The sequence below is a fragment of the Struthio camelus genome, chromosome 3 (assembly GCF_040807025.1).
Source record: "Struthio camelus isolate bStrCam1 chromosome 3, bStrCam1.hap1, whole genome shotgun sequence".
Classification (NCBI taxonomy): domain Eukaryota; kingdom Metazoa; phylum Chordata; class Aves; order Struthioniformes; family Struthionidae; genus Struthio; species Struthio camelus.
The window spans coordinates 115595154-115622586 of record NC_090944.1 but is presented as its reverse complement, the minus strand read 5'-3'; the positions used below and the strand labels follow the sequence as shown (position 1 = coordinate 115622586).

The 27433-nt window shown below is 37.1% G+C and overlaps 1 protein-coding gene across 1 annotated transcript in view; it reads left to right on the top strand.

Moving 5' to 3' along the window:
• USH2A (usherin) overlaps positions 1-27433 on the top strand; it is a 401466-nt gene that overhangs the window by 283294 nt on the left and 90739 nt on the right. The window contains exons 43-48 of the mRNA XM_068939839.1: positions 2180-2343; positions 4452-4661; positions 5981-6183; positions 8043-8155; positions 15070-15268; positions 24393-24561. Coding sequence (XP_068795940.1) covers positions 2180-2343; positions 4452-4661; positions 5981-6183; positions 8043-8155; positions 15070-15268; positions 24393-24561 — 1058 coding nt within the window. The remainder of the gene's footprint in view (positions 1-2179; positions 2344-4451; positions 4662-5980; positions 6184-8042; positions 8156-15069; positions 15269-24392; positions 24562-27433) is intronic.

Genomic DNA, 27433 nt, shown 5'->3' with positions numbered 1-27433 from the left:
TACAGTGTGATACAGAGCAAGGCGTTTGTTCTTGATCTGCCTTAGTTTCCTCATCTCGAAGTTAAAGCTACCACCTTTAAAACATGCAAACGTGCACATTAAGATTCTATAATGAAAGATGCAACATCAATTTTGCTTTTTGGCGGGGGCTGGTGGGGGGGAGGGTAAAATTTTGGGAAGACATCCATGGACTGTTACAGAACATATGTGTTCTCTGTGTGTGCTGGTATGCTTTATGAGAATTGCATAAATAAAAAAACCCTGCCCCTCAACTATCTGTACATTGCTTCTACTTACTGTGATAAAAGCTGTGTGAGCATCCCTCCTGAGCACGATTCGTACCAGCAGAATACAACCTCTGCTCCTGACTGTTGTATGGGCTGATCCAAGCCGAGGGTTACTACTTCTGGCTTGTCGCTGTGCACTTGCTCACAGTTCATTTTCATCCACTGGAATAACTGGCTGTGGAGTTGCTCTTTAACCCAGTCCTCCCAAAGTGTCCGTTTCTTTCTTAAACCATGTCTTAAATTCTGTATGTTTCCTCTGTTTTTAATTTAGTTCATTCAGCAGAGCTAATGTGTGCAGCATTATGCCTGCAGCTCTGAAGGGGCAGTGAAGTCTAACACGGTCTTGGTGAAGCAATGAGGTACAAGGAGCTTTTGGGTGCAATAGGCTACGGCCAGAAAAGTGTGCCTAACCCTCACATATACCTGAGCACTTCTCTTGAGGAGGGTTCTGCAGCCTCAAGCCTCAAGGGAATGGCTTCCCTGCCATTTCTGCCGTCAACAGGTCAGGAAGAGTTTGTGGCTGGCGAGAACATGTTATAGAGAATGACACTCTTATATGTATATACATACATACATACACACATACATATATATATATATATATATATATATAAAAGTATCTATTTTGCGTGTTTATGTTTGTGTTTTAAGCATGTCTGAGAATTAGTGAATTTTTATTATATTCCTAATAGAAGTCTATTTTACAATGATTTCTTCAAATGGCTTTTTCATTTCCAGTAAGCTAATCCAAATGTCTTTATTTTTATCTTTAGAAATGTGGATCCAAAATCAGTTTCAATTTCTCATCCTAAAATGTCAAGATGGGATCCCATTCATTTTTGACTGCATGAGCACTGCAATAGCCAAGAAAACCATATGATATGTTTACAAGTGGCAGAAAAATGCAGGGAGGGAAACTATATGTAACATATATTGTCAAAGTTTTTCTAGAACACTTATCACTATAGTCAGAGCTAGTCAGCTCCCATTAGCACGCTTTCTTCTTGGTGGGACTGTTAAAGCTTAGCTCTTTTGAAAATCAGGCTGGGTGATTGCATAACATAGGGTGCTGCAGTGAAGCAGTAAAAAGTGAAAGTAAAAGTACAGTGTAAGTGACACTTATTTTTGTAGAGAAATCTCTAAATATTAGGCGTTTATTCTATGTTCCTTCATTGGATTTGTAGACAGTTATTCCAAAAACTTGAACAAGACAATCCTGTATTTTTGTGATTGCACAGTTTTGTTTGGGGCTTTCTATGAAGAAAGTAATTTAGAGCTTATGAAATCTCACTTAAGAAACATTAATATGCCATTGAGTGAGAGGAGAAGTTAGGGAGTGGCACTCACTTGGTTTACTAAATATACATGTGATATTTAATCAATCTGTGTAAATAGAATATATATAGTTTTGAAGAAAAATACTTTATAAAATAGGTTTGCATTTTTAGCCTTTTTTTTGATGTTTTTGAAGTGGGAGAGTCCTGGCTGTGTGATGAATCACTTCTACAAAAGAGACTCTGGAAGTTAAAATCAATGGGTTTCCCAAAAGAGAAAAAGAGCCTCATTTGATTAAATTGCGATCCAAATTTTGGCAGCTTGCCACTGCTGTAATTACATGTTGAATTGAGCTATAATCTCCCAACACCTCAGAAGCTGTAACTATGAGGAAGTGAAATTGTGTCTTTTACTTTTTGTTGCCATGCTAATGTTGCTGAAATTTTTCCGAAAGACAGACATCTCTTACAGATTCTTCATTGATGCAAACAATGCAACTTCACTTTCCAGGGGAAAAAAAAGAAACAACAAAATTTTGGCACAGCCAGAAGGGTTAGAGCAAATGTTTTTTGCATCGGTATTTTTTGTTCCATTGAATTATTTTTAAAATGTCTTAGGTACACAACGTATGAGTACAAGCTCATAGTACACAACGAGGTAGGATATACATCAAGCGAAGAAGTGATAGCTACTACATTAGCGGGATTACCAGAGAAAGGAAGCATCCTCACTGCACATGCAGTTAATCATACTGCTGTAGAAGTGGAATGGTCAAAACCAAGTAAGTGTGCTTAGTATTTATTCCAATAACTAGATGTTAAGCTGCCATCACTTATGCTGGTCTGCCTTGCTCTCATAGGAAACACAGTCCTTGTCTTGATTTATAATATAGCTAAGTGTCCTTGAAGGGAGAGGAAAGAAACAGGAAAAAAAAAGGTGCATGTTTTGCTATTTTTCAGGCATGTTTCTATTTGTTATAGGCTCTTTCTGCCCAAAAGGAACTAGTGGAAGCGAAAAAACAGTTAATGCAAGCTCATGAGAAATCTATAAAGAAGTAGCACACAGAATCCGTTTGTCTTTTTGGTACATTTAATCTCTTTGTATGAAAATTTACATACACATTCCTTCAGGATGAGAGGATCCTCTTTTTCTGTCTTTTTGGTCTGCTCCTTAAAATGAATGTTGCCACTTTCTCTAGCTGATCTGCCAATACAGCAGTGGGGAATTTCTTCATGACTTGCATGCAAATGATTTTATAAGGCCTGGATGGTGAATTGCAACAAATGTAGTCTCTTTATCTTATAATTGCATGCCTGAAGTAAGCATGTTTATAAAAACTGACAAATGTAATAGATCTGAAGCACCTCACTGAAGTTTCATTACCTTAGTAATCTGAACCTCTGACCTTCTAGATGTAGGTAATGCAATCTGATTTCATTTTCGTTCATACTTTAGAAATTTCCTCCATAACTGTTTGTGAATGCAAAGGTTAAACACCAAGACAAGGCCATTCATTATTGGAAAACCTTATTTCCTTATCATATTTCATTACTTTATATGTTAGAATACGCAAATTAACTATTTTGTCTACCCAAGTTTTTTTTCCACATTAGTAGTTTCAAAATAATTTTCTTGTTTTCTCTGGGAACTTGAAAGACCTTAACATAAGATGCCTTGCTATCCTTCTTTTTCTGGAAAATGTGGTGAAGTTTTCTGTCTTTTAAGGATTTAGAACTATCTGTACCAGTGAAAACAGAAATAACATATCCCTCTTGATTAAGAATTTCTGCCCATATTAATTCAGAAAATATATTTTTGACTTTTAACAATGTAATTGTTCTATTTTCAAGTCAGCTAAGTCTTGTTCAGTGGTACAGGATGTCATCTAAAACAATACGTATTAGTGGTTGAAATTTTTGTCGTATTTATTTTTTTCATCTTGATGTCTACTGGAAGAGCAGTTGCACTTGATCAGATCTGAAATTAAGGTATTCAGCAAAGGACAGATAAGGTAACAGACCAGATCTCAGTTAACTGAAATGAAGACGCAGGAGTTGCATAGAATTGTTGTTTACCCATCTATTCAGAACAATGAATGTTCTTTCACGCGTAGCCAGAAATTGCTGCTGCGTTCTCTTCCTTGCCCTGGGGAAACTACTACTAGGCAAAATACATTTTGGGAAGAAATAAGAGGGTTTTTTTCCCCCCTCCATAAATATAATGCTTATAAGTTTATTACAGATTTACATATAGGTGCTGTCACAATGGTTCTAGAATAATAACACGAGGATTTTCATTTTCACTATGGCCTTTTTTTACTGCTTTCTGCGTAAACTTGAATGTAGCTATAATTTAAAACACAGGCACTTACCCATGTTCATTCCTCTTGGCTAGAGCATAGTAACAGGAGTTCAGTGCTTTCTGTTTGGTTTTATTTGAAAGGAAGAAAGAAAAAGGGGGGGAAAAACTTGACGTTTTCACCTTAAAGTAGTGCTGTAGAGCAATCTGATTTTGCTCTTCAACCTGAGTGAAAGCTATTCTTTTACAGTGGCAAGGTGCAAAGTTTGTGCACCACTGCTGGCTGTTCATTAATTTGTTTTTTACCTCACAGGTTCCATTGTCATCAGTAGGGACGCTTAGAGAAAGAAAGCTTTCTCCAGTATTAGATGGAGTGGTGGGCTGCTAGTGGGTGTGACAAGTTTGGAAGAGCATTCTGTATCTCTGCTTACAAGGCTGAAATTGCATAAGCACTTGATGGAATCTTTGCATTTCTTGTTTTTTAATAAGGAGAGTTGGCATAAAATTTACTTTTGTCTTCAAAATAAATGCTGTTGATAAGAAACTTGATCTTCCAGTTGATCTTCCAATGTTTTTCCTTTCTTTTCTTAGCACTGCAAGATTTGCAAGGAGATGTTGCCTATTACATCCTCTTCTTGAATTCTACTGCTGATAGGAGATCTCTGAGGATCCAGGCTGATGTAAACTATACAGTTGTTGGTGATTTGCAGCCCAACACAGAGTATCAGATATTGTTTCAAGTTTTCAATGGGGTCCACAGCATCAACAGTGAAGTTGTGCATGTGACTACATCAGATGGAGGTTGGTTAGCAGTAAATGCAGCTTGGCTTAAAATCTGAGACAGAAATTGATTGATTTTTGTTAGAGTTGAGATCAGTCATCCTTCCATTATAAAATTTCCGGTATAAAAGGAAAAAGGGCTAAAATGCTTAAGTGCTGGTTGTCATCATGTGGTAGATCAATAAAAGGTCCCACTGAGACAGAAGCAAAAGCTCTAATAGCAGGTATTAACCCAGTTTGTTCTCTCTTCTGCTATATACTACTATCTGTGTACGCTAAGTTTGGAAGTGAGTTCATATCAATAAATGGTTGAATTTAAAAACAATTAATGGGTTTTTTTAAAAAGATTTGCTCTGTGAAGCAGTGTGCTTTTGACATGACGGTTGAACACAGGACCTTTCTTGAGTCACCAGAAACTCTAGGTGTAAGTTCAGGCTCTGAGAAAATTTCTTTATGAGTCATTTCTATGCCAGTTAGCAAGTGTATGGGAGTTGGGGCGGGGGGGAGGATAGTGAATTTGAAATGTGTTTGGAATGGTCTTTCTAATCTTTTTGCTTTATAAAGTCTCATTATAAACATTATAATATCATTACCTCAGAAGCAAGTGTTCCAGGTCATTAGCAAAGCACTTTAAGTGAGGATTCCATTTCCTTTCTGATGCCAAAGGTCAGCACCTTTTGTTTGTAAAATAGAATCGATTGCAAGGGCAATTTTTCAACTGGTAAAGATGGGTTCTTATGATAAAAATAGGTCTTTGCATGGTTATTTCTGACATGCTTAGATAATTATGTAATTTAACGCTAAGGAAAGCTTTTTTTTTTTAATATGTGTTAGACTTCATCATTACCTATAGTAATCAACATTCAGAACCATTTACATAATGACAATATTGCATATTGCTTCATATTACTTGAGCTACAAGGCTGATAAGTCACATTCCACCAGGCAAAGCGTTTTGGTCTCAAGTTTTGCTTTAAAAGCAAAATTCTCTCTTTTTCTCATTTTTGGAAAGATTGGGATTAGGGGAGACGTAAACATCATGTTTTTATATTGGCAGTGCAGATGGGTGGATAATTTATCATCATATCTCACTGGCCACGTACCACAGATGATTGACGCTGTGCTGGTGGTATAAAGCATTTTACCATCAACTCTCATGGTTTCTAACTGAGAGTATAATAAGCCAATTTACAGAAGACTTCAGACTGTGATAACTTCATCAGAGGAAAGCAGATAAGCACTGAACCCTTTGCTAAACCTAAATACTAATCTGCATTTGGTTAAACAAGTGCTTTTGCAGAGACAGCTGGAGTTTATTCAGTTTCTTCCTTTATTTCTAGAGCCTGAGGGCATGTTCCCTCCAGAGGTTGTCATCATCAACAGTACAGCTGTACGTGTCATCTGGACATCGCCTTCAAACCCGAATGGTGTTGTCACAGAGTATTCTATCTATGTAAATAATAAGCAGTACAAGACTGGAATGAACGAACCTGGGTCTTTTCTTTTAGCAGATTTGTCTCCATTCACTATATACGATATACAGGTTAGAATATCTTTTCTGAGTTGTGTAGCATATGTTAATTTTACATAAAATATATGTACTTCCAAGATGCATAGTTTCATGAATTTCTCTATATGCATATGAATATATATTTGCACTCATGTGTGTGTATATATGTACAAAGCAAAAATTATTTTCAGTATATTTTAGGTCTATATACACTTTTCATAATACAAATTTCCATTATCTCTTTTTTTCAGACCATCAGAACTCCATTTACTTTCTCCTAAATGCTCTGTGCTACAGCATTAGCAAAGCCCCAACATATATTACAAAGAGGCAAAGATTCTACTCCTACTCATTAAAAAAAAATTGCAATTGTTTTAGAAACATCAGGCACGCATAATATATCAGCACAGAGAAATAATGATATTGCATTTGTCATCCTTTTACCATTTTTTTCTCCTCATCGTACTAAGGAGGAAGCAGAGCTGAGCCCTGAAACATAGTAGTACTTTTTATACTGTTAATAGTTACAATAGTTTTCTTCACTTTTCTCTTTCTCCATCTCCATCTTTGCCTCTCTATTCAGGTGTCTACTGAACAACAAAATATTGTGTGCAGATTAAAAAAAAGAAAAGAATAAATAATATCTCTCTACCTTTAAATTGTATTAATACATAATCAAGAAATGTAGTTTGGAATTTATTTGTAACTATCCCTGTCCATTTCATTCAGGTTTGGTTTGTGTTATATGTAAGAAGGACTTAGCAGTAACCATGTACATTCTGTTCTGAAAATTTGCATCCGGTTACAACATGCTATAAGTAAATATCACGGACAGGCACACCATAACAGATTTCTATGTTCCAGCCCCTCTGAAACAGCAAACCTCCATCCATGAATACACATATGACTTTCTGAATGCTACTTGGAAACACATTTATCTTTTCTCAATAACAATGCAAATTTAAAGTACTGCCACACGTATGGACCCTCTATATTAATTTACCATGGCCACCTTCTGTTGCTTGTGATGTTAATTATTCTTTTCTTCCACTCTCCTAGTCTGTATACTAGACCAATGTTTGCATCAATTTGATAGATTAAAAAAAAAAATAAACTGTTTTTTTCTTTTGATTTGTTTTCTCTTATTCTGGAAATATCATCTTGGATGCATGTGCATCTCACTGGTAATCTTCCTGTATTATCTTTCATTTGTTTCTGCTCTTTTATGTTGAATAACTTCTCTGTTGTCAAATAGAAACAATGTTACCGTCCTCACTTGCTATTTCACTTTACCTCTATTTAGAATAATCCCAAGAGTTGAAGGAATATATTTTTATCTCTGTGGGATTTTTAATAACAAAGCAAATGATTTGTATTTACGTTTTTTACCTTTAACAAAATTTTCCAGAACAGACATGAAGGAAGGAATAGAACGTATTAAGGAAAATTATCCTTATTTTTGTGTCATAATACATGGTAGGTGTAGGAAACTGAAGTGACTTGCTCAAGGCCCTAAATTAGAATATAGTAGCTTGTTGTCTCTCCATCATAACTACAGTTAGACTTTTTTAAGGGTTACGTGCCAGATTCTGTTTATATATACAGAAATACAAACTCACTGCAACGCTGTTGATGCTAATTTAATAGAAAACAGCAATCACTACCAGAGGGCTGCACGTACATCTGTTTCTGAAAAAGATGTAGGAAGGTGAGCAACAGCACAGTGTCTGTGGTGGATATGCTTATCTCAAAGTTGTGGTATTTTCCCAGCTACATGGAATCTGTTAAGTAGAAAAGAAGAAAATCTCATGTAGGGAGAAAAGTCTAAATAGGTAACATAGTTGTATAATTTCTGCAGCTGAATATTTGAAACTCCTGTTCTTCTTCATCAGATTGAAGCCTGTACAGTGTATGCCTGTGTGAGAAGCAATGGGACCCGCATTACAACTGTGGAGGATGAGCCAAAGCAGCTGTCAGCACCCGTTATTCACGTAACTGGCTCAAGGTACAATGCTATAGTTGGCTTTCATGTATCACAGCAATTGGTGGCTGGAACGGGAGACTGAGTGTAAGGTTGTCTTCTCTCAGCTGAATGAGGTGCATTGGAGAATTTGGTATACCTTCTAAAGTGTTTGTTCATGATCGTATTTTTGGTGTTGGGAGTTTCTGGCCAAATGAACAACTGAGGATATCTCACTCTTGGTTGGTTGTGCATACCCATGTATTGGCCACTGTGTTGTAATCATAAAGAAAGCATAGGTGGAACTATTTAAAAGGAGGAGTATAGAGGAATGAAAATTATCACACTCTGCTGTCAGTTAAGAAGAGGAAGATTAATGCTCAGGGAGCAATGCAATGCTGATAATGGAAATTTCGAGTAATTGTGGAAAAAAAGTCACCCATCACAGCAGTAAGAATTAATAAGCTATCTTAAAAGGCACGCATACCTGTGTCTCTTTGAAGAGCTGTTTGCATTCTGACTCTCCACTTCCTCGACAGTCATAGGCCAAGTTCTTAATTGTAAAAGGAGAATCAGGTCTGCAGCCTTTAGAAGCAGCCACACAGGAACATAGATAGAGATTCTTTGGGAGTAAATATTTTCCAAAAGGCAGACTAAAACCACGTTTACCAGCACGTTTATCAAAATTGCACCAACAATAAAACAGTTAGCCTAGTGTATCTTATTGTTGGTGTGATTTTATTACCCTTCTGATGGAGTATGCTCATTAGCAGTGTTTCTTTTGTAGAAACAAGAAGAGATCTTTTTTAAAATAACAGAAATCAAACATCTGAGCCTTCAGGAATGGCCAGCAGAACAGATTTGCTCCTGCGATCTCTTAAGGACTTTTGTTTGCTGTTTTATCATTTCTACATTTTGCTTGAATTCACCATTTGTCTCCGTATAAGGGTGAAATTAAGCTTGCTATTTTTCTGTCACACATACAGATAAAGTCAAAGCTTGTTTGATGATAAGAACTCAATTCAGGATCTCATCTTTTGCCCTTGGCTTTAACTTATGTATGCCTTTGTTTGTATTGTCTGTACTGCAAACACTTATGCATGCTTCTGCTATTATATATAGACTAAATATGTCATAACACATGAATGCAAAAGGATCAAAAATCCCTTCCTATTTTATAATCTGCTCAGCCAGAAACAGACTCTGTTTCTACACTGCCTTTTTCTACATGTCATATTATCATCAGCTGTTCTTATATCCCAAAAGAATACTAACCATTGATCGATTGCCCGGACATGTCTGGCCGTGGCCTACACGTGCCCCGGGTAGTTCATTTATTTGCCACGGTGGATTTGCTAGAGTGGAATTTAATCAATAGCTAATTCATTAATTCTGGTCCTCGAGTATGTAGGGATTGTGCAGTATAAAAATGACTGGCTGGCTTCAGCTTTGATTGAAATATGACAAACACTACAGCTGACAGCCTCAGTGGGTGCTGGGCTGAATATGAATTTTGCTTATTTATCCTCCATAAAAGAAAAAGCTTGGGAAAAAAAAAGCGGACGTTTTAATACATATCTGCCATCAGAAAGAGAAAAAAGGCATTTCTAGATTATAGGCTCATGGGGTAGATGAGATATAATACAGATCATGGAGTTTATTGTCTTTAATTGGAATCATGGCATTTTTTCCACTTCTGAATCAGTTTGGGGGCTATGTTATTGATGAGAATGCTGTAGGAAAATGTCTTTGTAGCGTTCACAAATAATTGTTTTAAAATTTGCCTCAAGGTGCTGCATGACATAAATTATAATTTCACCAACCAACTTCTTAGAAGTCTTTCTGATAGCAGCTCCATCCAAACTGTTCTAATGAAGGTTATACCACCAGAGCCATTATAAATACCTTACTTTTCCACCCCTCACAGTTAATAACTCAGCTTCAGGCTGAAACTTGGCACAAAAGGTCGCAGTCCTGGAATGATTATTTTATAATGCCAAACTTCAAATAGAAAATAGTATGGGACCCAGTCCTGAAGTCCTGAGTCAGGTTTTGTTTTGTTATATTGTTTGTTTAGGTTTTGTTAGGGGCATAGGGAGGAAGGCATCTTTAGGTAAAGATAAGTGCAATTAAAATCAGGTATGCGTTTTCCTTGAATTAGGACCTCAGGATTTGTCTCTGTAGAGGAGTATTTTACTGAACAGAGTAGATAGTTCTCTGAGTATTGCATACATGTGGATACCGATTTAAGTTTTGTGTGGTGGAGGAAGTTTTTGTGGTGTGTTGGAAAATAGCTAATTTCTTTTAACATAATTCTCTCTTTCACTCTGTGAAATGGCATGTTTAGGTATTTTTTAATGGCAGTATTTAGTGGCAGCTTTGTACCTTTCAGAAAATTAAGGTACAATGCAGATGAACCCTGAGAGGAATTCTGTACCTAAGTGCTTAATTAAAACATTGATGACTTTGAAAACACCACATGGAACAAACAAGGGAAAATCCTGCAGAGCTTCCTGGTGAAAAAGAGAGCCCTTTGTGCATTTTGGGAGGAACCAGAAAACCTGGTCAGGACGTAATAGGAAAGCTCAAATAAGATAAACCGTGGCGGAAAAACTAGGCAAAACCTTTACTTTGATGGTACTTAGGAAGATTTCTATATCAGATGCTTTTAGTGGTGGGAATGAGGTGGAGGAACTGTGTCAAATAAATACGTTAGTAAGAAAGATTTTAGAACAAATGGATAAAATACTTAGTAGTAACTTGTTGGGATGATCGCATTCACTTAAGAGTTCTGAAGGAGCTCAGATATGAAACTGTCAAACTCTTGTGCTGTGTAAAGCACAAGATTTCTCCAAAAGCATTTGGGGAGCTAAAGACCAGTAAGTCTGCTTTTCCGTACTGGGAAAATTGGTGGAAACTACACCACAATACAGAGAGCAGTTCATGGCTGCATGGATGAATAGGAAATGCTGAGAAAGATGTGTATGGAATGACATGCAGCCAGTCTATGACCAGCTAATCAGAATGGTCCGGAGGACGGGCAGAACACAGGCACGGTACTCTCAAGTGTGTTATATAGCACTTCCCCCTTTCAAGATAGTGTCCCTACGGAGGAAACCTCATCACTCTCCCCACTTCAGTAATGGGAAAAACATGGCACAAAAATTTTTCCCCAAGAAGTTTGTAGCAACAACAGAAGCATAATGCCGTTTATCAGACTTCCTGTACTGTGTCATGCTGCCTCTCTAATTACGTTAGCAGTGTTGTCTGTGATACAGCTGGTGGTTAGCTGTCGTGCAACAATGCGTAAGCAATTATTCAGTATGTGTGACCTCCTGATGAGGAAAGTATTTGATCCACTGGGTATTAATAATAACAGTGTTCCCTTTCTTAAGAATACCATGCGAGTCTTGTGATTTTTTTGTGATTTTTTTTATTCCTGCTCCTGAGAGTAAATTGACTGATTCTCAGATTTGATTTGATTTTTAAATTTAACCCTAGTATTTGATGAGACTAGTACCACCTTTGCTCTCAAGGTGCAAAAGTGTGGATTTACTGTATTTTTAATCTTCACGGTTAAGCCATTGTTACTGTGTTAAAAGAAGTTCAGAAGGAATTATTTTCAGGACTCATAGACCCTTGAAGCTGGTGATACTTCAAGCAGGCAAGAACTAGAATTTTCTTTCCAAAGTCAGGCCTATCAGAATGTGTCTGATGCCATAACAGAACTCTGAAATACTGATATTTTTCATGAATTTTTAAAAATTATAATTCTACCCAGAAATGTCTGAATGAATTGTCTTGACATGCTTGAACGGAAGGATTTCAGGTCAGGCTGTTGGACCAAAAGTAAATTTATCTGGATGGATCAGTTTGAAATTGTTTTCTGTATTCTGGAACTGCTGTAGTGCCTCATGGTCATTGTCGTCTGCAGCAGTTCTTTTCTGTGAACCCAATTACCTGGTTAGGTTGCATTTTCAGTGGAAGAAACCCTACCTCAATATATTTGCCACGTTGACAGCAGTCACATAAGAGAGATTCATCCAGCATTTGCAATATTATGACTTGCACATGCTTGAATGAAGTTTTCTCTGGCCAGACAAGGACTATACTCCACATGCCAGAAGTTATACAGTCATCTGTGCCTAATCTGTACAATTAGCAAGCCTGATTCTGTAGTTCAGGCTGTGGGCACTTACCAGCAGTAGACACAACTCCAGTTTATCTGAGGGTGAGTAACCAGGGACAAAGAAAAAGAGGATGAGCAGGCTCTGTAACCATGGGCACTGTAGCTGCTGCAGCTGGTTGCGTATGAACGTACTCACGGTGTCCCAGTGAGTCTGCACCTGCTCAAGAGGGTTCTCAGTTCAGCCTGGGGTATTAGTCAAGATGGTGGGTGTCAAAAAACTGCAAGGCTCATTCCCCTCTTCAGTTCCATGAAAACCCTGCTGATTGTTTTGATTGAGCTGTGCGTTGCTCTTGCTGGGGTGCTTTCAAAAACACCACGATTTTTCATGGGTGGCAAGCATCAGAAGGTATAGATATAACTGAAGTAGTCATATAATTGTGATGGAGTCTGCTTTTCTGTGAGTTAACACAGTTGTGGCTCTATTAGAGGGTCATATGAAGTCGTACTCTTTCAGTAGCACTAGTCAGTATGCTTCCATGCCTCATGATTTATCTGTGCTGCTGTAGGTTTGCATAATACCAGGCTGTGCCCACCTCAAATATGTATCTATAAATTGAATAATAATAATAAAGTGATCACTTTTTTAAAAAGAAAAGAAAATACATGTGGAGATCTACAGCAAAGGCAAAACGTTCAAATCATTGCATCAGTTATTAGACATAGTTTGAGATTATTTCAGAGAGAAATAGTGACTTGCAAAAATGCAAAAACTGGCACATTACTTTGCAAATGTACCCTTGAGGGTCTGAATGAGACTTACAGAAAGCAAATCATTCAAAAATATGAGTAGAAGTGCTTTCTGTGCTCCTGTGATCTATACTGTACAAAGACTAGGAGAGAGTTGCAGTGGTGGTTATAAAGGCTGAAGTACTAGCCTTCTTTCCCTTTTCTTTTTATCCTTTTTCTGAAAGTTTACAAAATGTTTTCCTGCTTTTATGTTTTTAAATCAGGTCCTGTAACATTATTTAAACGTAGACATTTGTGTGTGTGTATTCACACACATGGTAGAATATGTAGTAAATAGAAAATAGCTATATACAGAGTAAAGAATTAAGTCTACGGCTCAGATGAAAACCTTGGGATAATAATCGTGACGCTACAAGTCACCTGTGAAGTTATTCCTTCGTAGGTGACATGAATTCCTATTCTCCAAATGCTTACTGCTATGTGTATTCCTCTGTTTATACCTCAAGGAAGTGAAATACTAGTATGGTTATTTTTATTTTGTTAAGACATCAAAGTTTATCTCAGCAGCTGCTGTTTCGCTGTAACATTTTCACTTTAAATTAATGCTAATTTCTGATGTCACTGGCATTCTGACAGTGTCTGTGTAATTGGGACATGGAGGTATTTGGAGCATAGTATATACCAAAAAATGCTGTAAAACTTCCTGTTAATTTACATGTAGCAAAAGTATACACTGGAATCCTCTATCCTCTATCTGAAGAAGGGAGTCATACTGAAAGAAATTGGTGCCATATGTAACTCTGTAATCCAGAGAGATTATGCAAGAGATGAATCAAGTTTTAATTTGAAATATCCATGTAAACAGGTACCTTAGAAAATGTGCATGCCGGAGGAGCCCACTTCTGTTTTTAATGTCAATTTTGAGATCTTTGATTTTAAAAAAAGGAAATTTGTAATGCTGAGTAAGATTTTGGAGCCCACACCTGCACATTTTAGTAATGACAGGCATACTACAATTTAACATGATTTTTTCCTTAAGATACTTCTTTCCTTAAACTGAGGATGGTCTGATAGCAAACCTGAAATTGAAAACAGTATTTTGTTTTACAGATAGTCTTTCTGCGGCTGCTGCAGTCATACCTTTTTGCTCAGAGGCAGAAGTGTTGAGTCTTACTCATGATAAAGAGTTACGTTTTTCACTTCTAATGTTACGTCAATAAAAATATTTCAGCGCAGAAGAGAATTAGTACTTACTGATGCCACAGTAAAACTAAACTTTTAAAATGTAGCAATTTTATATTACTCTGAAAAGGATTCATTTAAATATTTTTCAAAAGAATCAAAAATATTTGCCTATAGAGTGAGGAGATCAGCGTGTGTACATGCAGGAGTACTTGCATAGTTTGTGTAGTTCGAGTAGCTCCATTTTTACTTAATTAGTCTTTGTTCAAGTTTATGTTAACTTTGAGCTTGGAGAGTGTCCATTTAAAGTGTTACTTTCTATTAATTTTATGTTGAAGAAAAAATTTCAGACCAACATGTATTTTTTGCAGAGTTTCTTTAAAAGCAGGAAAAGGCAAGATGAATGCAAATCTGTTTACAGTTGCAACTGAGTACAATCAGAGTAAGCTGCACTGGCTACAGGCTACAGTCCACCAGGCTCATATCTGAGGATGGAATGGCCCACTTCAGCCTTGGCAGTAGTGCTTGTACATCTTTGCTGTAGCACCAAGAAAGTACACTGAATCCTTTTTCCTACTACTGAATTAAAATGGGCGAAATGCTAGCCAATTTTTCCATGATACTTAAAGACTTTGATTGCTCAAAGATTTTGATGCTTGATTCATTTTCCCAGACTATTATCAAATATTGATGCTGTTTTCAAATATTTGCTTATTAAAGAAGCTATGAAAATTGCCATCCAGAAGATGGCATTTTGGACATTTCAAAATATTTCATCCTATACGGACAGGATAAAATGGAACCATAATAGGCTAGTTCTTTAATGTAAGTTTCAGTAGAACCATAAGCACCAATGTTACTTCAAATAATTAAAAATATGTTAATTTTATGCTTATTGTAGATCTCTTCAAATCAGCTGGGCATCACCAGGACAGCCGAATGGCATTATCCTGGGATATAATCTCTTACGTAAAGCATGGCAGAGGTGTACCGCAGCAAAGGCTCCGAGAAGCAACAAAAGTGATAGAATATGCATCTCCCTAGAATGTAAACGGCATGAAAATATCTGTGGAGAAGAGTGCTATCATCCAGAGTTGAAGGTACGTGTGTATTCTTAAGATAGCAGTTTAATGAAAAATCATACTTTTAGGAATAAGTACGTAAACCAAACTGCTTTAGTCATGAGAGCAAGCGAAGTGGATCACCTTTGATGTTTTAAGATTAAGGCTGTGATGAATTTCTGGAGACATTTTAAAATCAAATTGGATGTTTGAGCTCAATATAGGGATAGCTGTGTGAAAATCTCTAGCAGTGTGTATAGAAGTCTACTGATGACAACTGATTCTCTTGTCTTAACTCTGTGGTTGCTGACTGTTTCTCCTTTCAGAAGAAATGCCCTAATGAACTGGTTAGCATTTATGAATGTGTTTTTCATTAACAATTTGATTTGGAGAAATAGTGCACTTTTGAAGTGAATCCCCAAGATCGTCTTCATTTACTGCTTGCTGGTTCAGTCTGAAAGTGGTTTTAATACATGCAAACTAAATCCCTTTCAAAGGAAGCTTGAACCTCTGCTTCAAAAACGCTCCAAATGCGCTCCAGCTCTGGCTGGGAACGGGAGGTTCCAAACCAGTCTGTGGGCCACCTCACCGCAAACCTCACAGGCATGCATCCAAAGTTTCTTCCCTTCAGAAAGCTTTCATCTACATGCATAGTGCATTCAGCCCGGAGAATCAGGCTGAATCTGTTCCAGAGCACATCTCACAAACCACATGAAATAGAGATGTGATGTCAGTACCAGCTCCTTGGATCTACTCATCCAATCCCATTGTGTGAAATTACTTTGTAGGTATATATTTATATTGGGCTTTGTATGTATGTTTGTATCCTACTTGGAACAATCAGTTTTGCTCAGCTGTGTGCCACAGATCAGACGCTGTAAACTGCCAAAGGAAATTCTTTGTCAGCTCAAGTATTCAGATATCTACTTGTGGAGTGCATGATGGTAGTTCATATGGTTCCATTGTCATAAAGCGATCGCGTTGGACCACAAAAAGGCCATAGGAAAGTTTTTAGGTGTATGCAGAATTTCAAAAACACCTATAAAACCCTAAAGCTTCTCCCTGAGCATGGAATCATTCCTCAAAACCTGCATGGCAAATAGTGGTTATTAGAATGATTATCTTTTTTTTCAATTTTTTCCTTGATTGAGTGACTAGATTATTCCGTACAGAAAATCTATTTAGATTCAGCTACAAGCGGGTGGTTGTTACATGACAATGATGAGCAGCTCTGAATGGGATCCATTGTGATTTGTCAGATGTGGTTTTAAATTATGGCCATTTTCAGGTTAATCTTCATATTAGTTCCTGTTTAGGAGTAGGATCAATAGCATAGTAGGAGTCTGTAATGGTTTTTATTGACAAATGAGGTAGAAAACTCTTAGTTTGAAGGTAAGATTTAATGTAATGAAATAGTGTCCCTATTTGTCAAAAGCATCATCACATGCTCAGTGACTAAAGCAAACAATATATATTCACAAGATTCCCTGTCAGACAAGACAGTAATTAAGGAAGTGAGTTATTTGAGGGGTTCAGATCAAAATATAAATTATTCCAGTCGACACAGCTTTAGCGTTTGAGTTGCCTTGAAAGCAATACTATACACATGTATTTCTGAAACCTTGCAAGTGAATTATGGGCAGTCTTTGGTTCTAAAAAGTAAATTTACTTATTTCAGGGTTTTGGCTTAGTAGATGTTTTCACATACCTCTTGGCCTGTGGATGAGTTAAACTGGTATTATATTAATTTTAAAGTTTTTTTCCCTCCATTTTTACTTACTTAGTCTTTGTGCAAGTTTATGTTAGCTTTGAGCTTGGAGAGTGTCCATTTATTTTTATAGCCTCCTGACTTTTTTTAAATTAATTTTTCTTTTTTTTTTAAAGTGATCTTCTCTCTAATCTATGAATACTTCACAAACCTTAATTTCAGCCTTTTTACTACCTTGTTTCAGCTACCTTTACTACCTTCAGTGGTGTATTATTGTACTCATATAACAGTAAGGAAATAGGAGCAGAGTCATTTATCTGTTTGTTCTTTACACCTGGTAGTCAGAGACTGTGATTGGGAGTGGGTCCTATTTGGTTAGGTAATGAACATATAATAGATGCCTGGAAGGTTCACAGGAACCTGAAGGAAGCACACATACATAAAATGTCATAAAAGTAATTTTTGTAAATGACTTGATCAAAATTTCCCTCCTGATGCTTCATCTGGTTTGCTTTGTGGACCTACCCATGGTTCAAAATGTCTGTAAAAGTATTTAGAGAGCCCTCGACATACCTTGCAGTCTAGGAGAGGGACAGCATAACAGCTAATGTGGCAGCTCACTGTCACAGGGGATATCAGTTTCCATAGAATTCATCGTCACTCTGTGCCAGCTACAATGCTGAAATATTTGTGCTAGTATATGTAGTCTTTAGATTCAACAGTCTGTACTGGACAGAACTGAAGAAAAGCAGCACTGTGACCAGTGTACAATTGCCTTGAAAAGAAAGCCTCTTACCAAAACGACAGCTGCTATTTGCCGTCCGTTAACTGTACAGCCAAATGCAAAGAGATGCCACTTAGTGTTAGTGCAAAGCAGCCTAAGTAATAATCAGCTCAAGAACAATAAACAAGTTTTTTGTTTAAGTCGCATAAAAATCTACTTGAAATTCTGAAATACAGATATCTCCCTTTGAAAATGTCAGTCCTCACACCTTTTACAAATGTACAAAAATCTTGACATCATGAACCATCACACATTCGCATTTGCTTCCAGGTGTGCAGCACAGAATTCTGTGTGTTATTTGAAGCCACCTCAGCAGCAGTTGATAAAAATTAAGTCATATATATTAAAAGTTTATCAGAATGGGACATATTTAGGAATATAAGATGACATCTCTCTAAACAGAGGGAAAAACTGATGTTTTTCATTTTGTTTTTTAATTGTGTGTGTCTACTGTGAATTGTTAGCCAAGGAGACTGAAGCTTTTTGTTTTTCTACTGAACAGATGTGGCAGCATCTTTCTAATCCACCAGTATGGCTCAATTCTGACCTGTAAATGTAGACAATCTCTAGCAGGGACGGTAATACTGCTGCAAGCCTACATTATTCTTACTTTCCCTCTAGAGACGAGAAGTTACTGCTAGCTTTAACGGTTACAGTGTGTTTTGTGATTGGAACTTGTCCTTTGGAAATGGCTGTTCTGAAGCCATTCAAACCACATCCGTATCACAACTGCTCCATCTCTTGCTCTACTAAATGAAGAACTCTGTCCCATTCCTAAGAGCTAAGATTCCATTAGGACAGAATAAATACAATGGGTAAACTCAGCTGATTACTGTTCCTGTTTCTTTCTTTTTCATGTGTAGTGCTCTATGGGGCTTAATAATTATAAAAATGCTTGTTGTTCATTTAACCTGTTCTACAACTTCTTTACATATGTACATATCTTTCCACATAGATATTCTCTTCATGCATATCAAATTTGATGATAGACTAGTCAGAGAAGGCATAAAAAGTGTATGTGCATAGTTTGGATAAACAAACAGGTTGTTTGTCTCCTCAAAAAGGAGACTGACGTTTTGCTTGGTTTATGTATTGCACCCTGTATACGAGACACAATGGATCTAATTCCCCTCTTAAAATTTCCTTGAATTCAAAAGCATAAAGTGAGAGGAGAACTAGCCACCTATGTAAAAAATAACTTGGGGGTCCATTTTGGGTTATTTATTAAGATTTCCTGATGGGTTTATGGGTAACACTTGGCAACGTCAGCTTACTAGCACAGGGTACTGCAGCAAGGGAAGGATTTGTTATCATTTCTTATCTACATGATAGATCACCAAAATACATTCCCCTCCATCCATGCAAGCTTAAGTGTTTTAGTAGTAGGAATACGACGGTGTGTTTTCATTGTGCAGCAGAGTGGGTTGCGGAGACTCCCAAGGCAACGTTGGCTGAATTAGCTTCAGCTAACTAAGTAGCATAGTTTTGTCGAAAGGCAGCACTAATTAGCCTGGGTGCAGAGTTGCACTAGTATCTGTATGCTGCATTTGGGATCCAAGTTAGTACCTCTGCATAGCACAGTGCTGTGTAAAGAAACCGACTTGATGTTCAGAGCTATCTTGGGAATCTCTAAAAAAGCACATGACCTTTTTGCTACAAGGGAGATGTGCACATGCACATTCATGGGCTCCTATAGGCCTAATATTAAGCCTAGTGAAGACCAGAAAAGATTCCTACTGCTTTAAACAGGCTTTCAGTCAGATCCTTACTTCTTGGTTCCAGCTGTTTTCTGGTGCTCTAGTTCAGTGTTACGAATCTTTGTTGTTATCACTAAATACAATGGAAAACTGTGGCTGATATCCTTATCCTAGTGCTTGTAATTAGACTTGGGTGATTTTATAACTCTGGAATGCAGAAAAAATTTGAGAAGGTTTTTGCTTATAGTTTTGCATGACAGCTGAGATTACAGTCCCATCATAAATTTGGCTGAATGTCAGGAGGGTCCCTATGTCATGTGACTACCTTTTCCAGTAAGAGGTGTGTGCTGCGTGGGTTTTTCCACGTGTCCAAAACTCAGTCTTTTTCCTAGCCATTTTTGGTGAGGTGTGATCCATAACTCTGCTCATATTTGAAACTGCAAACCAGACATCAGCTCACAGAATGCATTGCAAGATCTAATAGAGATGTGCTTCAATTAACGATAGAAGGTACCTAAGCTTTACCCATCATGGAGGATAATCTGAGTACTGATATTGAAAGCATTCTTTCATTATCCATGTATCTGCTAACCTGTCCTTCTGTTGTTGCTTGGATCCTGAGATGAGCTCTGAAAATAATGACACTGATACAGTGAAAATAATTAAACAGTTAAATGTAATTAAAATAGTGGCATAAAGGCTAATAATTTCAGTACACAATGGCTCTTGAGTATGAACATCAACAGTAAAATACAGTAGTTACAGCATACAGTTCAGTGCCTCTGAGGGTTCTGATTGAAAGTATTAATACAGCTTGAGTATTTTTTATTTTCGGTAGTAACAAGCTACATAAATCTGCAGTTAGTGAACTAATCATTACTAGGAAGTACACACTTAACCCTTTGCTCATCAAATTTAACATGTGCCATTTGTTAGAAGTACCACCAGGACTCATTTCTTTAAGGACAGGAGGAGCAAAACAGTGGCTTTATATCTGATTTTATAAGCATGATTTTCAGGAGTGAAACCTAACACATCTAGACACTAATGAAAGATGTTTCGTCAATATTTATGTGAGATCTACTATTAACCTTAGCAGTATTGTGCAAAGTCTCTTCAAGTTCTTTCAGGCTTAGAGAACCTATTAAAAAAAAGATAACACTTCACGTAGAGTGCATGTTGTAACACACCTGAAAAACATGAAATGAAACTTGTTTTATTAAGATGATGTGTAGAGATTTAACAGAATAACAATGATTTCTGCGTGTGGATTTTTGATCTCCAGCTGTACTAATTACTAAATGAGAGCGGCAGTTTGAGAAAAGGAATGGGAGAATAAGTATATTAACCAAAAAAGAGGGAGAGTTTTATGTAGATGTTGGGATAATTTAAGTTAAAAAAAAGAATGATTCTTGCTAATTTAAAATATTCCTTCTCACATGAGAACATGATGGGTCAATCATTACTCTGGTGTTTGCTCCACAGGCAGAAATTTTTAATGAACTCTAGTAGCTAATAGGAATTCCTTAGAGTGTTTTGTGAATTGCTATTTCACAAAGTGGCTCTGGCAGCAAGCATTTGACAAGAAGGATAAACATGGCTGCCTAGCACATCTGTTTATTCGAGTAAATCTGTCCTAGCTCAACTGGCATGTGTCCACAAGGCGAGATAATATCCATCAGCAAAGTCTTCAGCAAGCAGACGGATCAGGGATGACACAATTTTAATTTAAAAAGGCTTGCATAGATTAAGTTCAAAGTATTGTTTTAAATTGTTTTAAAAAATTGTGTAAATCCTGCCTGCCAGATTGGATATCTAGCTATTCTGTGCTAGTGTCATAGCTGGCTGGGCCTTTCTCAGGTATCCTAGTTAGCCTTTATGGCTGGCCCTTTCCAGTCTCTGTGCTCCTGGGTTGCAGTCCCTTTGTGTGCTTGAATGGTAGGATAACTACAGGATTGATTTGTGAATGACTCAGTCTACCGATATTTTTAAGGGCTCCCATGGCAGGAAAGGATAAGCCTTCTGCATCATTTCCACAGATAATAAAGACCTGGTTAGCAAGCATATGTCATTCTCTGTACTAGGGCGAGATTTCAAACCTGCTTAAAATGTTGATGTCGCTGTATCCGATCACTGCAAGGATTCTTCTTCCGCATACAGAGTTACAGTGGAACATCCAGTTTGGACTGTCACTTTTAGATCTAAGAGGATGAGATAATAATAACCTTTAGCCACTATAACTTTCAATCTATCTGCTTTTCTTCTTTGTCTATGACATAATTTTAGCATTACTTGAATGCATTTTATTTTATGGACTGATAATGCAGAATCCTTGGACTGAATATCAATGCAGATACTAACTAAATGTCTTTAGAGGACTGCCAAAAAAGTGTTATTTCACAATTTACAGCTGACTGCAGAGGATGTTATGGAGCTACATAATAATAGCATCAACTATATCAATTAGCAATGCCAGATGAGAGTCTGAATGGGCTTTAGATCTGACTGGACCTCTTTTTGGAAGCTATCTTTGGGGTCTTGAGAAATACTGAGGATTTTAAATCATTTTTTACATGGAAAACCAACTGCTGAAGCCATTGGAACATAGCTAGGTGTTCAGTTGGTGATTTTTTGAGAGAATTCAGGAGGAAAAGAGGAGACATTAGTGATAATACTTTCTTAAAAATAATTATCCAATCAAAATGCTTTACAGTTAGTAGTAAAATGGCCCTCCTAGTGTTTGTGAGAAATATGCAGAGCAGCTGTTTCTGTAAAGGATTGACAAGGGAAGAGGCATTTATTGAAACTGGAAACATCCTGTGGAAAATAAAACGGCTACTCAAGCCTTTGAGCGTGGGTAATGCAAAGATGTGCAGGGTTTTTTTATCTGTACAGACTGGGAAGACTGTGTTCGGGTGAAAATATGGATGGTGTCCAAGAAGGATGATGAAAAGAAGGAAACAGAATGGGGAATGACAGATGAGATCCATGAAAAGAAGCAGAGAAATTGACTTAGAAAGGTCACAGAGGGAGGCACAAATTGGGACCAAGAACGTGTAAGGAATGTGTTTGGCCTCTTTTGTGAAGGTGGATAGAGTATTAGCTGACTGGTGTCTTGAGCTAATTATACAGTAAAAGAGCAGAGGGCATTCTTTAGAAGTATCAAGATTACTGCTAAATGTAGTTTACTCTGAGGACACTGGCACAATACTACTTGATCTGATATCGTCAAAAATGCCTTTAAATGACGTGGAAGTACAGAGAGAGACAAGGTAATCTAGGTATTTTGGAGCCAATTGTAAATTAAGAAAAAATCACCCCGGAGTATGTGCCAGTCATAAAAAAAAAATGCAGAAGATAGGAAGCAGAGAAGAGGTGCAAAGCTGAGTTTTATTTGACATCTTAACTAATGATCTGGAAGAAAGAACCAGTGGGTTAATTAAATTCATAGATTGGATTATATTATCAATGACAAGGTGGACAGCAAAATAATATAATGGGTTCTACAGAGACTCAAAATTCTTGAACAAAAAATGACAAAATTCAAGTAGGTCAGTTGTCTAAGACGTAGATGCTGAATGAGAAAGTGTGCTGTAAAAGCAGAAAACTGTGTGACAATTCAAAGCATGTAAGGGTATAAAACTTCAAAATACAATGAGGAGACAAGAAAACCTTCTGCCCCACCCCGTATTAATTTTGGGCTATATATGCCAAATGGTAACTTCAGAAACCAAATCCTCCCAAGGGTGGTTGAGTAAAGGCCATTCAAAATGGAACAAAACAAAGCACAATGTGTTGATATAGACGTCAGAAGGAATTTGTTAATGAATTCACAGAATTAATAAAGTAAACATTTCTTTTGTACGTATACATTAAGTCAGTATTTTAAATGTAATATATATTACATTTAGGACTTTTTGTTGCCCTGTTTAGTTCATTACTTTTCACATACCAGTCCATGTCCTGAGCCTGAATAAGTAAAAGATCTTTCTAGAGGGACACTTTCTTCCTCATGCTATTGCTAAGATGACCTGATTTAGAACATGATTAAAATAAAGGCTGGAAGTGCTCAAAAGAAAATAGAGGAGCAACTCTGCTTAAGCGCTTGCGCCAACTGCATTTTCTATCTAGCTGTAAGAGTCCTTCTAGCTAATATGAGTTGCACTGACTGTAGAGTCTGAGGTTACACTTTACAATGATTCTAGTGACTGTTCTGTATGATTTGTTATGTATACAGCCTGTCACTCTATCTGCACAGGAGTAAGTATACAAATAATTATTTGATTGTTCAAGCGTATAATTTTCTCGACAGCACCTAGAAAGAGGTCTACAGTGAAAAGGCCTTTTCAAAATTCATTTCCATGTAAATTTTATTTTGAAAAAAAAAATCTTTATATAAATGGTATTCTCTTGAGATCACGTTGTCTGAAGAACTGTGGTCCTAAATAAGTGATCATGTGTTATAAGAAGACAATTCCACTTATTTTAATGTAAAAGAAGACCCAGGAGCTCCTGTTGGGAGCTCCTGTTGTTGTTCTTATTTGTAAGAGATTCATATGACATGTCTCATCATAAATAGCTAAATAAATAAATAAGAAGAATTGGGGGAAAAGAAAAAGACAGGGTGAGGGTGGATTATATCTCTATACTGCAATCTATTCAACGTTGAAAGACTCAAACAGCCTGCCAGGCATATGAAGATGATTCATATTAATGGACTATTTTATTAAGGTACAGTACGGTTGAAGGCCACAAAATAGTAGCATTCTGTCAGATCTACGGTAGTTTATTGAAGTCTAACAATGCTGGAGGGCACAGGATTTTAGCAATATTGCATTTTATTTGTCTGCAGTCATATTTGTATCAGTACTACAATATGTTGTGCATGTTTTTCATATACGTTGTTTTGTCAGCGAAAATCTTATGTTCTGTTTAACAGATATTGCCTTACTGATTTTTGTAAACTACTTTTAGGTATGTTGTAACGGGATTCTGCATGATAGTAAACCTGGCTTCCAGTGCTGCGAGGAGAAGTACATCCCATTTATTCTTAATTCATCAGGGGTTTGCTGCGGTGGTCAGATACATGCTGTGCAACCAAAGCATCAGTGCTGTGGTGGTTATTACACTAGGGTAGTAGCAGGTAAGTGGCAACTTCTTTCAAGTGCTTGAAAGAAGCAAAACAACAAAGTTAGTGTATCTCTTAAACCAAAGAGAGCAAATACATAGCAATAAATGTGAGATTTATCAATATTTCTAGATGTCTTCTAGACGTGTACTCTGTGGGATAAACAAAGAGAACAGCACTGCCTCTTTGTCTCCTAAACCCAGTACTCCATTTATACCAAAAAGGCTTAATTGATAAGACCTGATGATTGGGTCATTTCCCAGAGAACTAATTTATGCCAAACTATACTTAATTGCAGTAACTGCTGCATAATGGGGAGGGAAGTTCTGCTTAATAGAAACACCATTAGGCAATTCTGTGGTGCAGTTTAGATCTCTGCTTGACTTGACCACGTGTGATTTTCCCTAACCATTTCTTTTATGGAATGATTTTTAGTATTCGGGATTGATATTAGAGATTACTTCACTCCTACTTGTTCGTGTGTGTTCTACTGCCTGTTTCTACCCACATTACAGATCAAACTAAGTATCTCTTAAGGCTGAAACTACCCTCTCTTATTCTCAGGACAGTTTAGCAACTTGCCCAAACTGCACTTCTGTTCTACCAGGGTTTGGTTTTCTTATTTGTTGGTGGGTTTTTTGACAGGGAAAGAGAAAGAAAAGGGGGAGGAGAGTCCTTTCAGGGGGCAGTGTTCAGAGCACATATCTCTTTGCAGGCGGTTGTCAGGTCAAGAGCTAAAATGCTTCCATTACTCATGAGTTGGCACACATTCCCTAGACTCAGAAATACTTGAATTTTTGCCAATGCATTCAGCACATCCTGAGTTCTGATCCCTTGAAAAGTAATTCATATATCACAATATTAGAATGCCTTCCATGATGTCATCAGAACAATGCTATCACATGTAAGAACCAGACAAGAGTATTTTGCTGGCCTCATTAATCTCAATATACTGAAATGGAAAGATTATATCGTGACCTCTGTCCCCATCCGGTGGTCTGTGTTAAGTAGCTTAATGTTGTTTACATTGAGAAAGAAAAGTACAGTGAAAAAAATGTCTTATATATGAAAGAAGTTCCTGTTCAGTCAGCAGTCTACAAGCATGAAGCACTGAATATTTGAACACGATTTTAAACATTTTTTTCTAAGTACGCTTATTGCATTCTCTTCTATCCCTTCTCTAAAGGGAAGCAACATGAACAATACTGGTCACTTTTTTCTTTTTTATTTTTATAAATATGCAAATAACCTCAAGCTAAATGTTAATGTGGGTCACTCTTTGATAAGGATAACAATTAACTGGCAAGACTGCATGGTAGTTTTCAGAAGGAGAACGTTTTCAAGCCTGGCTTGGAATGGATCCCATTTTGAGAGGTTAATGAGAAGGTTACTGATCCTTTGTGTCTTATGTCTAATAGTTCTTTAAAAAAAACAGTTTTATTTCCAATAGACGTAAGCTACATTCTGTGTTTTAATACTGCCTCTGTGTAGTAACTAACTTAGATTCTGAGGAATGCAGGAAAATATGATGAAGAATCTAAACAGATTATATCTATTATATTCTAAAAATTCATTCTCGTCTTTTTGGTTTATTATTGACTTTATTTGATAAGTTATTTATACAGGAAACTCTCTAAGCATACATATTTCCCAGATGTTGTTTGGCCAGCTTGATAGCTCTAGATGTACGGAAGCATACTGTGCTGAAGGCAAGAAGATTACAAATTAGGAAGGCAGGAATCTCAGTTTCTGAAATGCTAGTGCAGGAAGAAGTGCAAGAATACATCCCAGAACTGAGATGGGGGGATAGATTCTTAAAGCAGAGCAGAACAAATATTGCTGTCCTGGACACCTCTTTGACAAGGAATTTGGGAGGGAAGGAAAATAGTGTCCTCTCTTGTATGTTACAGTTGCATCACATATTTGTATCTGACAAAAGCTGCATCAAGTTTAGGGCTGCCCATCTGAAACTTGCGAATTTCCAGAGGAAAAGATCTTGAGATATTACTTTCACTAGGAAAAATGAATTTGAAAAATCAAAACGCATTTCTTCAATGAACTGCCAGGAATCCAAATATTTTAATCAGCATCGCTACTTGTCTTCAACAGCAGCAATAACTCTTTCCTTACTCTCCCAAGCCTTGCATCATCAATGTTTGAGCCAGAGAAAACCTTCCAACAGAGGAAGAAAATGCAGTCACTTAACTCTTAGAACACTGGTTCAGGTTAAGTGCAGACAGTACTGAATGAAGATTACTACCATTTACCATTTGTTTTGTTTCCACTGTAAAACAAATAATCAATATTCACTCTGTCCATAGCACACAGTTTATCATGGCCCACCATTATAATGTCAGTTGCATTGACAGTCTTACCCTATGGCCTTGTCCCTGCAAAGGCTAATGCTCTTGCTTAAGTAGCAGCCAGCTGCAGTGAACTTGATGGTGTTGTCTAATGTTTAGAGTTAGCTCAGTGGTTAAGCTCTTTGGGATTTGAAGGCCCGAATGACACTGAAAAACCCTTTCAGCAAGACGAACCAGTTCTTCAAAACAAGTTTGGAATGATTTTTGAGGAGGCAAGGAAATTTTTGCTGAGAATAAATAGATTGACTGTTCCGTTAATCGTAAGAAGAATGAACTCTCTTTACTATGTAGCTGCCTATACTTACAAGTTTTCAGCTGTATAATTGCTATATTTGCAAACATAATTTGTCTTGTTCTTCTCAATTTGCCTTTGTCATGCTTGCGTTTTGATGTCTTACAGAGTCTTGGCCCTGAATGCATGGATGCATGTTTCTTTAATTGTTATTACAAATAAATATGTAATTGTATAGCATTCTATAGCAGCAAGTGATTCCATGCTTTCATGTGGAACATTTTGCACATGA